The sequence below is a fragment of the Theropithecus gelada genome, chromosome 4, assembly GCF_003255815.1.
Source record: "Theropithecus gelada isolate Dixy chromosome 4, Tgel_1.0, whole genome shotgun sequence".
Taxonomy (NCBI): domain Eukaryota; kingdom Metazoa; phylum Chordata; class Mammalia; order Primates; family Cercopithecidae; genus Theropithecus; species Theropithecus gelada.
Window position 1 is genome coordinate 158,750,349 of NC_037671.1, and position 17,713 is coordinate 158,768,061.

The following is a 17,713-nucleotide window of genomic DNA, read 5'->3' on the forward strand; positions in this document are numbered from 1 at the left end:
TCAGGTTTCACAACATTCTCCAGGTACCAACTCTCCAGCCCATCTGCACCACTAGCTGTTTCCAGAATCTTCTGTGCTCTTTCCCAGCTTTGTGCTGAGACTCACGCTATTCCCCTCACCACAGGGTCCTTCGCCTCCCTTCACAGCCCAAGGAAACCCGATTCAATTTTTTTTTTTTTTTTTTTTTTGAGGAGTCTCACTCTGTCACCCAGGCTGGAGTGCAGTGGAGTGATCTCTGCTCACTGCAACCTCTGCCTCCCAGGTTCAACTGATTCTCCTGCCTGGGCCTCCCCTGATTCATTTTTAAAGGGCCAGCTCAAATATTCCCTCCTCCATAGGCTTACCCTCTTGGGTTAGCTTTTTTTTTTTTTTTTTTTTTTAGACGGAGTCTGGCTCTGTCACCAGGCCGGAGTGCAGTGGCACGATCTCAGCTCACTGCAACCTCCACCTCCCAGGTTCAAGCGATTCTCCTGCCTCAGCCTCCAGAGTAGCTGGGACTATAGGCGTATGCCACCACACCTGGGTAATTTTTGTATTTTTAGTAGAGATGGGATTTCACCATGTTGGCCTGGATGTTCTCAATCTCCTGACCTCGTGATCTGCCTGCCTGCCTCGGCATCCCAACGTGTTGGGATTACAGGCGTGAGCCACTGCACCTGGCCAGGTTAGCTTTAATCTCCCTTCTCTCTCTTGCCTTTACGTCCAAGGTCTTACAGCACCCTGGATTATATTTCATTAGGTTTGTATCCTGCCTTGGACTGGGAGCATGTTGGGAGCAGGAACGTCTGTATCAGGGGGGCCAGTGCTCAGCAGAGGTTACAGGATGCCCCTGGAAGGAGATGCAGGAGCTTAGCAGAAGGCTCACCTCCTATAACCTCCCAGAGGGCACTTCCCAGGGTGAGTTCTGGTGTGGTGTTTCCAGCCCACCAAATGTCCAACATGCTGCTCCTTGGCCTTGGGCCCTGCGTGGCCACCCCTGTAGTGACAAATACTGGGTACAAGGCTTATCTAGCTACTATCTCCCATCCCTCCCCTGCACCCTGATCCTCTCCTCAGCACACAGTAAAACTCGGACCAACAGGAATTTTGGCCTCTCTTAACATCTATTATTATTTGAATTTTCTATGGAAAAAAATATAGAAATGTTGCTATCTTTCTTTGTTAGTTTTCCAAACACGGATTTGATTTAGTGGCAATTTCACAGACATCCTTTCCTGAAACTCATATTCTTCCACTCCTATTGGCTGAGGAGGTATTAAGAGGAGGCAGTGTTTAAATTTGCATGTTAGTACTCCCCTGTGCTTTGACTTGTGGTTCACTTTTTCTGCCTGATTATGTGTATGTGTATGACTTTCATTCTTTTTCTTTCTGCTTTTTCCTTTTTTTTTTTTTTATTGAGACAGAGTCTCTCTCTGGCGCCCAGGCTGGAGTGTAGTGGTGTGATCTCGGCTCACTACAACCTCTGCCTCCCAGGTTCAAGCGATTTTCCTGTCTCAGCCACCCAAATAGCTGGGATTACAGGTGTGGGCCACCATGCCCCCTATTTTTGTATTTTTCATAGAGACGGGGCTTCACCATGTTGGCAAGGATGATCTTGAACACCTGGCCTCAAGTGATCCACCCGCCACGGCCTCCCAAAGTGCTGGGATTACAGACGTGAGCCACCGCGTCTGGCTTCTTTCTGCTCTTCCTTTTATCCTTTCTTCTTTTCTTTTCTTTTCTTTTCCTTGACAGATTCTTGCTCTTTCACCCAGGCTGGAGTGCAGTGGCGTGATCCGAGCTCATTGCAACCTTTGCCCCTGGGTTCAAGCGATTCTCCTGCCTCAGCCTTTTGAGTAGCTGGGATTACAGGCACCTATCACCACACCTGGCTAATTTTCATACTTTCAGTAGAGACAGGGTTTCACCATGTTGACCAGGCTAGTCTTGAACTCCTGACCTCAGGTGATCCACCCACCTCAGCCTCACAAAGTGCTGGGATTACAGGCGTGAGCTACTGCACCCGGCCTCCTTTCTTCCCTTCTTCAATTCAAAACTTTCACCAGGATAAGTCTGGTGCATTTTCTTCTAAATTTTTCTGCTACTTGTTGAGTTCTTTATCCATTCAGAAAAGATTTCCTCAAGTATTTTTGTTCTATTTGTTTAGGCATAATTATTTATATGTTAGTTTAATATATTCATTTCCTCTTTCATCTTTGTCTTCTCATCCTTTCTATCTGCATCCAGAAGAGCATCTCATATTCATCCCCCACATCACAGATTTCAGATGATGATTCTGCTGTTGCAGTTTCATTCCCTTCCACTCTACACATCATGGATCTATTTGCATCTCAGTTCTCAGCAAGCTCTATCTTCACCTCAGTTTATTCTTATCATCAGACGTGGTTTACATCTTTTGCCACAGAGTCTATTTTAAAAAATTATATTGAGAACAGAAATCAGATGCTTTCCATAATTTATTTATGTTTCCTATAAATAGAAATATTAGAATGCACCCTTTTCCTCTGTATTTGAAACATACTTGGCAATAACTAGATTTGCTGCATTCTTTTCACCTGGCCCCCAAATCAATTATGATATTTTTGACTGTGACATAGTTTGTTTGTTTTTTTTTATCGCAATTGATGTCCCATTCCAAGACTGTGATATTGTTTTAATGTATATTCCCACTAAATCTCAGGTCGAATTCTAATCCTGGATGTTGGAGGTGGGGCCTGGTGGGAAGTGTTTGGGTCATGGGGGTCCTTATGAATGGCTTGGGCCATCTGCTTGGTGATAAGTGAGCTCTGACTCTGAATTCAGATAAGATCTGGTGGTTTAAAAGTGTGTGGCCTCTCTCCCCCCACCCCACACTCTCTCTCTCACTCCTGTTTTCACCATGTGATGTACCTGCTCCCCGTTTGCCTTCTGCCATGATTGGAGGCTTCTCAAGGCCTCCCCAGAAGCAGATACCGCTATGCTTCCTGAATAACCTGCAGAGCGGTAAGCCAGTAAAGCCTCTTTTCAAAAAATAAATTACCCAGTCTCAGGTTTTTTTGTTGTTGTTGTTTTGTTTTTGTTTTTGAGACAGGATCTCACTCTCTCACCCAGGCTGGAGTGCGGTGGCACAATCTCAGCTCACTGCCACCTCCACACCTCATAGGCTCAAGTGATCCTCCCACCTCAGCCTCCCAAGTAGCTGGGACTACAGGAGCACACCATCACACCTGGCCAATTTTTTGTATTTTTGATAGAGATGGGGTTTCGTCATGTTGCCCAGGCTGGTCTCGAACTCCGGAGCTCAAGAGATCCTCCCACCTCAGCCTCCCACAGTGCCGGGCTTACAGGTGTGAGCCACCACGTCGGGCCTCAGGTATTTCTTTATAGCAACGTAAGAACAGGCTAACACAGACTGCAAGAACCCCAAGCCCTGAAAAACAGAAGCTTACATCATAGTGGCATTTATTGTTTAATTAACTAAAAGACCAGGTTGGGTTTGGTATCTCCAAGGACTCACACTGTACTCATCCTTCTGTTCCCGTTTCCTCAAAGGGTTGTCTGTTGTCCCCTGGTTTGTCACCATATGTGTAAGGTGGCTGCCGCAGCTCCGGGAAGTATGTTCCCTCACAACCAACATCCATGGGCAGGAGACAATAGAAGGAGGCTTGGGACAAGGGTTTATCCTCCTGTGCCTCTCTCTTTTTATCAGGAAGAAAACTTTCAAGAAGCACCCTGGAAGACTTACTTAATATCTCATTGACCAGAACCAGTGGACGACTGGTCAAACTTGGCTGTGAGAGAGACTGACAAGTGTGTATCTGATCTTTTAGTTAGTTAGTTTCCATGTAGGAAAAGTAGAAAATCAGAGGGGAGTTGGAAAGGCTGTTGTATATTCAGTGTGTGACACACCTTATTCTAGCCACCTGGTTTCAGTTAGAAACTCCTCTTAGGTCTCTTGCACTGGAGGTGCAATTGATGTGTACAGCTGCTAGCCAACTTTCTGATGTCTGTCTGTCATTTTTCTGGTGTGGTTCCATTGAACCGAGAAGGGAACTTTTTATCTATTTATTTATTTATTTATTTATTTATTTATTTATTTATTTATTTTGCTTCCACTTTTTGATCCCCCGATGATGAATGAGGGAGATCATTCCTGGATTATTTAAAGCAGCCTGCAGTTCTTTACTTGCCAAAAACAGTGGGTGCAAAACAAACTTCTGGAGTGCATTGTTCCAGTGGCTCTGACAGACTTTATCCCTTCTTAACACTAGTTTCATATTTCAAAATGCCATGAGTCACTGTCTTGCCTATTCAGCCCAGAGTTGTTGAAATCATGGAAATGGGAGTCCCTGAAGAGATACAGAAAGAGAAATGACCAGGCACAGTGGCTCACACCTGTAATCCCAGTGCTTTGGGAGGCAAGGCGGGAGGATTGCTTGTGGCCAGAAGTTCAAGGCTGTGGTAAGCTATGATTGTACCTCTGTCCTTCAGCTGGGGCAACAAAGCAAGTTGTCTCAAACAAAAAATAATAATAATAAATAAATAAAAGACAGAGAGAGAGAGAAACGGAAGTGATAATGACAGGATGGGGGAATGGGACTGAAGAATCAATCAGGTGTTAAGGCAAGAAATTCTGACCCTCAGAGAAAGCAGCTCTGAGGGTCTGAGGAGCTCTTTCCCTTCCTTCCCTGGTGAAAGTTCCATCACTGTCAAATGAGGAGGCACAGCGGCAGTCTATGGGAATCCAACATTTTACGCCCCAATCTTATACATTAGGCTCCCCATTTTATTTACTGTTAAATCCTAACTCATTGACAAATATTCGGGCTTTCAATGGTGTGGTGATTTTGCACTTCTGTCTGTATTTTTGTGGATATTTTCGATGACGGATGGTAAAGAGGGAGGGAACCTGGAGAATAAACCCGCAGCTGTCTTTCCTAGAGTCCCCTGACATCTCCAGGAAGGGGATACTCAATGTGTGTGAGCCTTGGTGAGCCATGGATGTTTGAAAACTGACATCTCCGAAAGGATCCCCAGTCCACTAAACATTATTTAATCTTGAAAAAATAGTAAAAGACTTATCTGTACTTCACAATTTCAAAAGTATATAAATGGGATGGAAAGTTGTTTTTAAAAAAATTCAATGTGCTAGTGAGTACATAGCAACTTTCTGTCACTCTATATTTTCTAATCGATAAATATAAAACTGCGAAGACTGTTTTGGGAGGATTTGAAGTTGTTTTTATATTTTAAAAGGAGTTCCTGCACTCAATAATGGTTGAGAATCACCAATAGTGCTTTATAAATTATTTAATTAGGGAAATGAAATGGGAAGAATATAAGTTATATTGTGAAGCCTGTGGATGAAGGTCCTTTAAGGAAGAGCAATTTACTAAAATTAATAACCCGAATGACCACCTGAACATTTAGGGTTAAGCTCACCATTATCATGTTGATAATGGACAGATGGCCTATGGGAGAGAAAGAGAGGGAGGGAGAAAAGTCTGAAGTGCTCTATCAAATACAAAGGGGGGATTTTGGTGAAAGAGAGAGTGAGACAGAGAAAGAGAAAGAGAGAATGAAAGGCTGAGAGAGCCCAGAAATAGAAAAAAAAAAAAAAATAGAAGGAAAGGTCAGGACAAGTTGACAAGTTGTGGGGAATGGGGAGAGAGAGAGACACCAAGGGCTCAGTATGACAAGAAACCTGCGGATTTTTTACAAGTTGATTTACAAGAAACTCCTGGCCAGGTTAAGTGGCTCACACCTGTAATCCCAACAGATTACACACACATTTGGGAGGCTGAGGTGGGAGGATTGCTTCAGCCCAGGAGTCTGAGACCAGCCTGAGCAACATAGTAAGACCCTGTCTCTATTAAAAATACAAAAAGTTAGCGGAATGTGGTGGCGTGCACTTGTAATCCCAGTTACTTGGCTGGCTGAGGCAGGAGAATCCCTTGAACCTAAAAGGTCAAGGCTGCAGTGAGCTGTGATTGTGCCACTGCACCCCAGCCTGGGTGACAGAGCAACACTCTGTCTCAAAACAAAGCAAAACAAAAACCAAACACACACACCCCCCAAAAAAGAAACTCCTTATGGTGGATTTGACAAGAGAATGTTTAGAATGGGCCTACCTAATATTCGATTGCACTACAGCCCTCTTCAAATGCTTAGTAAAAATCTACAAAGAGCATATATGAATGGGATTCGAGAATGTGAAGGAAAGAGGGCTGCTGTCATCTAAGAATGAATTGGAGCAGGGATAAGAGAAAAGACCAGTTGCTGGAGTGGAGGGCAAGGACCCAGAAAAAGCAGGAAGTTGGTGCAGGAGGGTGATCAGAACCACGAAACTCCTGAAGTGCACTGTGTGTGTTTGGATGGGAGGCTGGTGGGGAGGAAGGAGGCATGTGGATTTAGCCATGTGGGACCTGCGGTTATTTTTATTTTAATATTAAAAGAATGGTGACCCCATAAAGCTACAGAATTTGGAGACATGTAAATGAGGATTTCTAAAACTCCCTACTTCTGTCACCACTACCATCACTTTTAGAAATTTTCTTGATTTCTCAGGCCGGGGGTGTGGCTCACACCTGTAATCCCAGCACTTTGGGAGGCCGAGATGGGCGGATCACCAGGGCAAGAGATCAAGACCATCCTGGCCAACATGGTGAAACCCCGTCTCTACTAAAAATATAAAAATCAGCCAGGCATGGTAGTGTGTTCCTGTAGTCCTAGCTACTTGGGAGGCTGAGGCAGAAGAATCGCTTGAACCCAGGAGGCAGACGTTGCAGTGAGCCGAGATCATGCCACTGCACTCCAGCCCAGTGACAGAGTGAGACTCTATCTCAAAAAAAAAAAAAGAAAGAAATTTTCTTGATTTCTCTAAATTAATATGGTCTCCTTCCCAAGAATTCCTGCTTTCATGGTACTTAGTTCACAAAAGTTTTGTGACATCCTTTTTAAGCTAAGGAAGCTGTGCCTGCTGCCAGCTTCAGATTCCTTTGTCATTTTCTTTTCCTGCTTTGAACTCTGTGCTCCCAGAATTCCGAAATATGTGAAGCTCCCTGAATGTGCCATTCTCTCTTCTCCAAACATGTTCAAGCTATTTTCCCTCCTTAGAATGCTCTGTAAAACTACTGGCCTCAGTTATACATGCTCGGCTCAACTTAGCCATCCTGTCTTCCGGGAGTCTTCAGGGACTGGCTGAACTTCCCCCTTTGCTATCATAGTATTATCTATAATATCAAGCCATCTCCTCCATCAAAGGATTCCTGATCCCTCATCTCTCTCCGCTATTTGGCAATAAGCATCCACACTGTGAGGATGCCTTCCGTTTATCACCAGACTCCAGGGCCTGGCATCATATCTGATTCCTACTACCCACTCAGTATTTGCTGAATGGTTATCTCGCAGTTATTTTGATTTTTATCTTTTTGATAAGTTGGTAAAACCTACAGACAAGAATAATAGGCTGGGCATGGTGGCTCACACCTGTAATCCCAACACTTTGGGAGGCTGAGGTGGGTGGATCACTTGAGGTCACGAGTTTGAGACCAGCCTGGCCAACATGATAAAACCCCATCTCTACTAAAAATACAAAAATTAGCAGGATGTGGTGGCAGACATCTGTAATCCCAGCTACTCGGGAGCTGAGGCAGGAGAATCACTTGAACCCAGGAGGAGAAGGTTGCAGCGAGCCGAGATAGCGCCACTGCACTCCAGCCTGGACAACAAGAGTAAAACTCCGTCTCAAAAAAAAAGAATAATGTCTTAGATACATTTTTTTAACCCTGAAGCATCCAGCACTGTGCCTCTCATGTAGTAGGTACTCAATATGTAGTTGCAGAAGTAAAATGCTCTTTAGTTCAGCAATCGCTTCTTTACTCATTGACTCCTTCAACAATTAAGCATGTACTATGTGCCAGCACTGTCTGGCAGGCAAGTTTCATCTGATGGCGACTGCAATCAGCCTTCGTGGTTGCTGGCAGCATCGTGTTGAGATGTTTCCTAGGTTACATCTGGATTTAATGGCACTAGAAGGTGGTACTTGTGCCGCATGGATGTGATCCCTCATGCGTAGGCTTGAAATACAGAGAAAAAGGCATGATTCCAGCCTATTATGAATCGCGCAGAACTTTCCAAGCACTGTCAGTCAGCTCAGAGCTCTGATAGGTGCATGAAATACATATTTTATCCAGAAACGTATAATCTTATAGAAAAATACAAGTTACATAAAAAATTAGGGAATTAACTAAAATAGAATGCAAACAAGTCCTGAAATGAGTGTAACTGGAACCCAAATTCACAGATCAGAAAGTAGAAACATCACTGCTGGCTGGTAATATTGGTCAAGAGAACAAACCTGCACTGGATTTAGGAAAGTGAGGTTCAGATCACTGTGCTGTCCTCTAATATCTGTGTTACCCAGGACAAGTCCCTTTGCTTCTTTCCAGGAGGAACCTGGGCTTAAAAGTGAAGGACAGTGTGGAATCAGAGGCCTAATTAGTTACCGGCTAGACTTTGACAAGTCCCTTAAGATTTGTGTCTCTCTGTGTCCTCATTCACAAGATAAAGATAATAATATTACCTCCTCCGTAGAGTTATAAGAATGAATGAGACAGAAGAGTCCCTGGCACCTGGTAATAAGTGATTGGTAAATGTTGGCTGTTGTTCTTAGCCTCAGTTTCCATATCTGTGAACTGGGGTGCCTCATTGGGTTGTTGTAAAGATCTGAAGGGATTACAGTAATAGAACCACTTGGCCCACAAGAATCATTTGACAAAAGCTCCTTTAATCTGAATCTAGAAGGTAAAATCTTCATAATACAGAGGTAAAGCTTTGAAACAGCCTTTTACTGATAGCAACAGAAATAAAATAATACCTTATTTCCAGCATAACAATTGTGTCTTTCATAAATTCTTGAATTCCTTTGCTTTCAAAATTGGCAGTACCTACATAATTGGGCTTGCAGCATGAAAAATTCCTCCTGTGATTTTGCCTGAAGGTTTCTGCAGCTTAGTTTCCCAATATAAATAAAACATTTCATTAGTGTGAGGATGCGCTCTCACCACACAAATTGACCCTAATTACAACTTCCGTTTCCCCTATTCTTAAAAACTTTGCACATCTGAAGCTGAGCTGTCATGGCTTTTTAATTAGCATTACATATGACTCCCAACGCTGACTTCCATGAAGTGTGGAGATGTGTGTGGGAGCAAAACATTTTGTATAAAATAGTAATGGACACTGCTAACAGCTCCAGAGCCCAGGGATGCCAGGCAGACCTGAGTCATGAGTTGTCTGAGAAACAGCTACTTCCAAGGCAATCACAATTTAACAGTTTAAAATTAAATTACACTTGCTTTACTTAAAAAATATATTCCTGAAAGTCAAACAAAGAATTGCATTTTTCTACGTGGAATTTTGGCAAAACAGTATGAAATAAATCATTGTTCAAAAATAATGAAATCTCCTAAAACTAGAATGATGTAATAAATTATTTTAGTCTTATTATTATTTCTACTAAGTAGTTTAGAATAATTAGGTGGGCAGCGGTGCCTCACGCCTATAATCCCAGCACTTTGGGAGGCTGAGGCGGGTGAATTGCTTGAAGCCAGGAGTTTGAGACCAGCCTGGGCAACATGGTAAAATCCTGTCTCTACTAAAAAATATATTTACAGAAATTAGCCACGTGTGGTGGTGAGTGCCTGTAATCTCAGCTTCTTGGGTGGCTGAGGCATGAAAACTGCTTGAACCCCGGAGGCAGAGGTTGCGGTGAGCTGAGGCTGTGCTGCAGCCTGGGTGACAGAGCAAAACTCTGTCTTAAATTTTAAAAAAGAATGATTAGTATATTACTGAGGCATAGTCATTTAGCAAATGAATAAGTAAATGTGCTATAACATGGGAAGAAAAATGATGCCAGTGTGCAAAGACAAAACAAAATAATACAGGAAAAAACATTTGAATTACTGACTTACTCTAATGGTAATATACTTGACTCAGTTTCAGCTGGGAATTATTTTGAGGATGTCATGTTCAGTGACGTTAACTGAGATTGAGTACTTTCGAAGGGAAGAAGGGATGAGAAATCATCCACATTTGATATTTGGTCAAATAGCCTCTTGGGAAGGAGCCAATTCCAACTTTTTCTTTCTCATCACCATAACTTGGTATCTTTTAAGTGGCTTCCATTGTATTAATTTTTTCAATAACTCATCCTTCTGGGGAAAACTGTTCATGAGAAAAAAAACTGAATGAAGGAGCTCTGACTCTACTCAATTTTAAAATCTTATATAACTCATTTTTGCTCATACACTGAGTAAATAGCTGTTTCAACTGTTGCATAGTGGTGGAGGGCCTTTTAGAGCTCTCAGAACTTTTTTAACCCAAAGGCTAGATAGTACAGAGAAAATGCTCCCTATGAAACCATGATTCAAAGACGAACTATTCTTGAATGATAATAAAATCCTACATACCTACAGCAATTAAAAATTGCATTTTAAAATTGGTGGATTCATCTTTTGTATACACATGCAAATCTCAGCTCCCTTCGGCTGCTCCAAGGTAGATTCAGTATATTTTGAGTTCTGTCTCTACTAACTAGTGTAAGCGCTAGACCACTAAAGACCACCCTCTTGAGAATTCACAAGGAAGATACCCTGTGGGCTCATATTCAGGTCCTATCAGCTACCACCAGGCCTATTCCTGGGCTCTCAGCTGCCTCAGCAACTGTTGGTAATCTGACAGACAGAAAGGTGATGTTGAGAATATTTAACAACTAGAACAGAGGCACCAACCTATTAGAATGGCTGTAAAAACTGGTTCAGGCATGCTGGTGTACACCAGCTCATCTCAGCCTGCTCAGGTGGGCTCCACCGCTTGGCCAGCTGCTCTCAGGATGGCTTGATCCGGGTCTGCCAGGCCCTGGCAGGGCAGGCTTCCTGCAGCATGTGTCTGCTGCTGCTTCAGAGCCTGGGAGGGGGTCTGTGGCAACCTCTCTGCTCTCTCTGGGTGACACGTCCTGAGAGAGGAGCAGGACCCACTGCTGAGTATGACGCATAGCACCCAGAGTTTGCAGAGAAACATCTCCCACCATGTTGACAGCCTTTTCCCTTCCCAGGAGATCCCAGAGGAGCCATTTGCCCAATGCTCAGAGTGGTGAAAAGCCTCAAATCTAGACTTTTGATGTGATTTCCAAGTGAGTTTAAATGTACAGTCACAGAGATACGCTGACTGGACTGAAAGGGGAGATGTTTATGTTTAAATCTGGTCTCGTGACCACACAGAGGAGCAAGTGGTCCTCCATAAATGAACATATCTAAAAATCCTGTCATTTCCAGCCAGGCACTGTGGAGCACACCTGTAATCCCAGCACTTTGGGAGGCCAAGGTAGGAGGATCACCTGAGGTGAGGAGTTGGAGACCAGCCTGGCCAGCATGGTAACCCCATCTCTACTAAAAATACAAAAAGTAGCCAGCTACTTGAGATGCTGAGGCACGAGAATCACTTGAAACCGGGAGGCGGAGGTTGCAGTGAGCTAAGATGGCGCCACCTTACTCCAGCCTGGGTGACAGAGCGAGACTCCATCTCAGAAAAACAAAACAACAAAAAAACACCTGTTATTTCCTTGGAAATGTGTATCACAGTAGACACAATCATTGTTGTCGGATATTGACTTGTTAAATACATATGTTTTTAAAGCACTATAATTTTTGTCACGGGTTTTGATGCTTGATTTTTTTTTAATATATAGAAAGTGTGGAAAAATGGGAATGGCCCAGCATCAAAAACTCTGAGATGCCTGGGTCTGCCCAAGGTAACTGGCCTCTTACTAGAATCTGTCTTCTCGCAACCAAAGCTCTGACCTCTGCTCAAGCTGGTTGGCCTGACTTTCTCTTCCCTGAGGATGAGTTTGTTTCCAAGTCTCCATCTCTTTTACAAGTTGACTTCCCCTAGAGCTGACTGACGAAGCCTGAGAAAGCCTGGCCGGATGAAATTCCAGGGGGCCCAGTTTAAGCTAAACTCGGGAGACCAGCACTCAGCAGGAACATAGTTACACTTACATCTTACATACTCACCACCTGCCCAGCTCCCATTTAGGAAAAAGGAGTTCACAGCTTTAAAAGTGTTTCAGAACGACTGCCTTAGAATGCTCATCTGCTGAGCAGAAGTGTGTATTTCTTAAATTTCAGACTGGGGCATCTTCAGAGGGGATGAAGGACAGTCCTTTCAGCTGGGTTCATGAGTCCCGTTCTTCATGTTCTGGGTCCCACTGCCAGAGAGTTCTGCAGTGCTGACAACCTGCACTCATACGGTAAATATTGTTCTCGGTTTCTGAACCTTTGGGCAGATGGGGGTGAAGGGAAACTTAAGAGGACTCTCTCCACAGCCAATTGTTTGGATCATGAAATAAAGGAAACCTGGGAGCTGAAGAAGTCAGTATTGAATCTCCTGGGCCAGAGGCCACCAGGGTCAGTTCTGCACCATCCTCTGTGTGACCTTGGGCCAATCACACATCTTCTGACCTCAGGTTTCGCTTGTGTGAGTTGGTCCATCCATCTAGTATCTCACTTCACTTATATCTGTTGTCAACTCTAGGCACAAGAATTTCAAACTGAGCTTAATCCTGCCCTATACTAAGATGAATTGGAACATGTCCATGAAAGTGAAAAAATTTCCTAAAAATGTAACCACTTTGAGTCATAGCTTATTGAAAATGAATTAAGTTCATTAGCTTCTAGTCATTGGAACAAAGCATTCTTTTCAGTTAAAGAGGGTTAGTCAAGAAAGACCTGCCAAAATTTTTCACTGTGCACAGTAGCATCAAGGGAGTTCAACTGCAGACCTTAGGGGGTTGGTTTTGCTTTGTTTTTCAGTATCTCACATGATTTAATTACCTTGTCCTGAGTTATATAACTCATTCCTCTTTGTGCTTTGATTTTTCCATCTAGGAAGGTGGAAAAGCTTGCTACCTTCAAATGCAGACATATCATGATCATTGTTGAGCATAATTTAAATACTCTGAATTTCTTAGATGAAAGCAACTATAGAAGTTGAAAATACGAAGAAGCCAAAGGGAGTATTTGACAAATATGATCTCATTAAATCTCAACACCTTCATAAAATAGATGAAGATACCATCCCAGTATTAATGAATGGAGACTTTGAGTAACTTAGGAAAACCATACAGCAAGTCTGCACTTTGCATTCATTTATACATATGTGTGTATAATTGCTTTCGGGTGCCAAAAGACATTTAAGACAAGTTAAGAAAATTTACAAAAGTAGGAAATAAAAGGTTTGCATTCATGTAAATGCATATTATATATAGCACAAATCGAAGTTGTGTTCCTCCGACATTTTAAGGAAACATTTAGGCTTTCTGTGCTACATAATGAAAGTTAATTTAAAATTAAATTTGAAAGATAATTTATGGTACTTATTCATTTATTATTTCTTTACAACAACGAAAACAGCTGCACTTTAAGTTGAATTTTATGCATGTCACCAACTATTGCAAATGTAAACACACATTATCTTTCTTCTGGATAATTGTGAATTTGTACAATATAAGCTATTAAGAGCACATTGTACCTTCAAAGCCGTATCAAAATAAACAGTCCATTTTTAATGGTTACTACAAAAGGACTTCCTAGGCAGTTTCTTTTCATCTTCTTTGTGACACTATCACTGACTCTATTTAGTGAGTCCTTTTGTTAACATCACCACCTCAGCTTGCTCTGCAGTCTACACTGCAGCTCATGTTTCCAGGAATTTGGAGAAAAGACCTTTGCAACTCTTTCCCTTTATCTCCAAATATGTGTCCCTTGCCTGCTCTGAGGGAACTTGTGGGCCAATGAGTAGCAAACACTTAGGGAAAAGGGCACCTCTGCATAAGAGACCGCAGGCCATATTGAAAGATGACCTCAGATATTCTTTTATTATTATTATTATTATTATTATTATTATTATTTTAGACAGAGTTTCGCTCTGTCACCCAGGCTGGAGTGCAGTGTCGTGATCTCAGCTCACTGTAACTTCCAAGCGATTCTTATACCTCAGCCTCCCGAAATTACAGGCATGAACCACTATGCCCAGCTAATTTTTTTATTTTTCTGTATTTTTAGTAAAGATAGGGTTTCCACTCTGTTGGCCAGGCTTGTCTTGAACTCCTGGCCTTAGGTGATCTGCCCACCTCGGCCTCCCAAAGTGCTGAGATTACAGGCATGAGCCACCACGCCCAGCCTCATTCTTGACGAGAAGTGTGAAAGCAAGAGAAGACTGAGATGAAGACATGGACGATGGAGGGCTTCTCCACTCCTGAAGAGGGCCGCTTCATGCCTCGATGTTAGGGGTCACAGGTTCAGTTCCCCAGGATCAGACAAACCCACAAGGCAAACGTCAGTATTAGGACCATTCCCAAGAGAAAGGCAGATGTCTTTTGTATCGTTTAATGTATTGGATTTTGCATGAAATTTCTATATGCTGCTTGGGAATGTAATATCTGATTAAGAATACAGAGCTGAGGAAAGTAGTAGGAAAGAGAAGATTATCTGTGTGTGTTGTCATTTCATATTACAATTACTTTCAATTCCTTTCAGCACAAACTAAATGAACAGGAAGAGGCAGCAAAAAGTGTACAATGTATTTGTGGGAATTGTAAATGTGGAAGGGAAGACCAGCCCCTGATTTATCAAAGATGGCTTAAATGAATTAAAACTTTTCCAAATTTCACCTTCAGAAGGACAACATAGCAAACAAACCCCAGTTTGCAAGGCCAGTTTCAAAAGAAGGCAGCACCCAGCAAAGCAAGCGTTTCAGGCTCTGAATAACGCTCAAATTCATCACAAACGTGCTGGGAATTTAAAAAGGAAGTTTGTGTTCTCATTGATTACATAACTAATAATTTTATGAAGCCTGTTTAAAATACTGATTTTCAAAACAGTGGTTATAATGTCAACTGGTTACACGGTGTCCATTTGTGACAATAAAAGAAAAAGTGTGGGCATGCGTGTGCCTGTGTGTGTTTACAAATGAGACTATCCTTGCCGGTGGACCGTTCCAATATGAAAAAGATTCATACATTGTATTATGTAAACACAATTAAGGGGATCCATCATACCGGCGGTGAATGTGTAACCTGTATTTTCTTGGCACATAAGGTTCCACCAAGACTTCGATCTTCACAACATTACAGCTCAGAGCTATCCCACGTCCCACCAGACCCTGTCCCCTTCTCTCCACGCATCCAGCGCGCCCACACGCGTGCGCCGCGCGCGCGCACACACGCACACACACACACACACACACACGCAGACTCAGGAGACAGTACACTCGGGAGATGAGTACAGCTTGCTTCTCTGCGGTCACCCGAGCACCGCAGGCTCACTTTACCTCTCGCCCAGGGAGGATGCCGGCTGCCGCTGGCTCGGTAGCTGCCCTCCGTCTCCACGGCTGTCCCCTTCTGGTTCAGCAGATTGGGGCCCTCCGTGTTTTCAACAGGTACCATGGTCACGTAGAAGTTACAGCCGCTCCCCCGCCACCGAACAGCCCCGACCACCCCCGCTCCCACGAGTGGTCACTTTCCCCATAATAGCATGCTAAAGAAGAGTGTGGGGAAAAACTTCGGGCAAAGCTAATGTGATTTGTGACCAACTTTGTTTCTATTTCCGAAGGCTTTGCCCTTTTCGGTGACACAGGCTGTTGCTATTCCAAGCAGCCTATCACAGGCAGGGGGAGGGCCGTGAGTCAGAGGATTGTTTTTGCCTTTAGATGCAGAGTTGGAAGCAAGGGGTTAAAAGAAAGGGAGCTCAGACGGAGTATTTGGCCATTAGCTAAGGGTAGCTCTTGTACTCTAGCACCTTTGAAAAGAGGCAGAGAAAAGAAACATGCAGATTTAAATGCAAGCTGAGAGTGGGGATAGAATACTCGCAGATGGTATCAGTTAATCTTGCAGAAAGAGGAACAATTTATGCAAAGACATACCAGAAGGAAAAGTGTGTCAATTTTTCAGCAAGACTGTTATTCCAAAAGTCATGGTATTTACCAGCTTACACAAAGCATAAAATACCTTTATTGTTTCAACCTGATTTTCATCTAGGCAAATGCCTGTATCTTTCTCTCCAAGGCCTGTCAGATAAATCACAGCCTGAGATCAAGAATACACAAACTCAGAATGCGCAGATTCTTTAGACTTTTTACATGCTGAGGTTATAGCAAAGTAATCCATTTTTTAATGCAGAATTGTCTTTAAGAGACAAATTAACACTGAATCTTCTATTAGATTTCATGTTTGCCTAGGTAGGAGGAGGATACTCCCCACTCAGAGAGGCCAGACTAAGTGACCCATTGTGTGGGTGGGGTGGTCATGTAATCTCAAACAAAATCAGGGCATGAGAGGATCTTTTTCTGATTTGTGAACATATTTATTTAAAAAATCTTACAAGATTATGACATTTTACCTTCAGTTATTCATTCAACAAATCATGTTTATTTAAAAAAAAAAAAACACCTCATAGAGGAAATTGAGATCATCTTAAAAATCATTTGGAATAAAAACTAACATGTATGGAGCACTTATGTGCCGGAAATTGTGCTAAGCGCAATAACTCAAATGATAACTTTGAGCAGGTACCAACATTATAGAAGAAGAAATGGAGGTTGGGTAACCTGCCTACAGTCTCACAGCTAATCAGTGGTAGAGCTGAGATTATGAATCCAGGAAGTCTAAAACTGTAACTCTCCTATATTCTAACTTCCCAGCGTTGTCCTTTTCTGATTTTCTTGGCTTCCTACACATTCAGACCTACCTGACTTTAAGAAGATGCCATGAAATATGGCTTTTAGTCCTAGGCATTTCTCTGGACAGAAAAACAAATTTGTGCTTGTATAAGCAGAAGCTAAATTTTTGTTACTTCCTTTCAACATTTTAGCTGAATCACCGCAAAGCTCTCAATTCACTTATTTGTACATTTCCTTTGCTCATCGCTAGATAATTATATATTTTTCTCATCTTTCAGGGAAACAGGTAGCAAATGGAAACAAACCTATAATAATTCAACTATTATTTATTATGTACCCGTTGTATGTCTGCTGATAGTGCTGGAAAATGAAAGTCGTCCAGGCATAATCCAGGCCCCTTCTGATTAAGAGGGTAAGAAGTTCAGAATCCCACACATCAGTGTCCCCACTAAAGAATGTGTAATGCAATGATGGTTTGAAGCAACTCATTTTATTAGTTCCCAGGGTGGGTTACAATTATATAGGAGTCTCAATTTCTATCTGTGAGACACATGCTTCCCATAAGTTCTCTATATTCTCTTGGCTTCTCACTTCTTTCTGCTCAGAACCAATGACCTCATTAGGGGTAAAATGTTCTTGCAATGGATTAGTTGTATCATTGCTTTGTTTCATTATCCCACGACCTGTGTTTCTAGCAGCTTCTCGGCCCCATGGGAGTGTTTGAGTGTTTGCTATAGTGCTTGACTAGGCAGAAGACAAACCTAATTCCAGAATACTTTACTATGGTTAAAAGCAGTCCAACAGTTCTCACTCTGTTTTGTGTAGCCAAACCGTACAGGAGATCCACAGGCATAGTAAGCCAACCAGGATTCAAAAAGAATGCTCAGCAATGCAACTGACAACATCACCTCCTGGTGCTCCTAATTTTGTTCTTTATTCTGCTGGTGATCTGACCTGGGCCACTGGCTGTCTCAAGCTCTGTTTGTACTTACCTCAA

At 42.6% G+C, this 17,713-nt stretch overlaps 1 protein-coding gene across 1 annotated transcript in view; it reads right to left on the reverse strand.

The window, feature by feature from the left end:
* SLC2A12 (solute carrier family 2 member 12) overlaps positions 1 to 15,672 on the reverse strand; it is a 66,427-nt gene extending 50,755 nt beyond the window's left edge. The window contains exon 1 of the mRNA XM_025383197.1: positions 15,370 to 15,672. Coding sequence (XP_025238982.1) covers positions 15,370 to 15,484 — 115 coding nt within the window. The 5' untranslated portion in view covers positions 15,485 to 15,672. The remainder of the gene's footprint in view (positions 1 to 15,369) is intronic.
* Between the last annotated feature and the right edge of the window lie 2,041 nt (positions 15,673 to 17,713).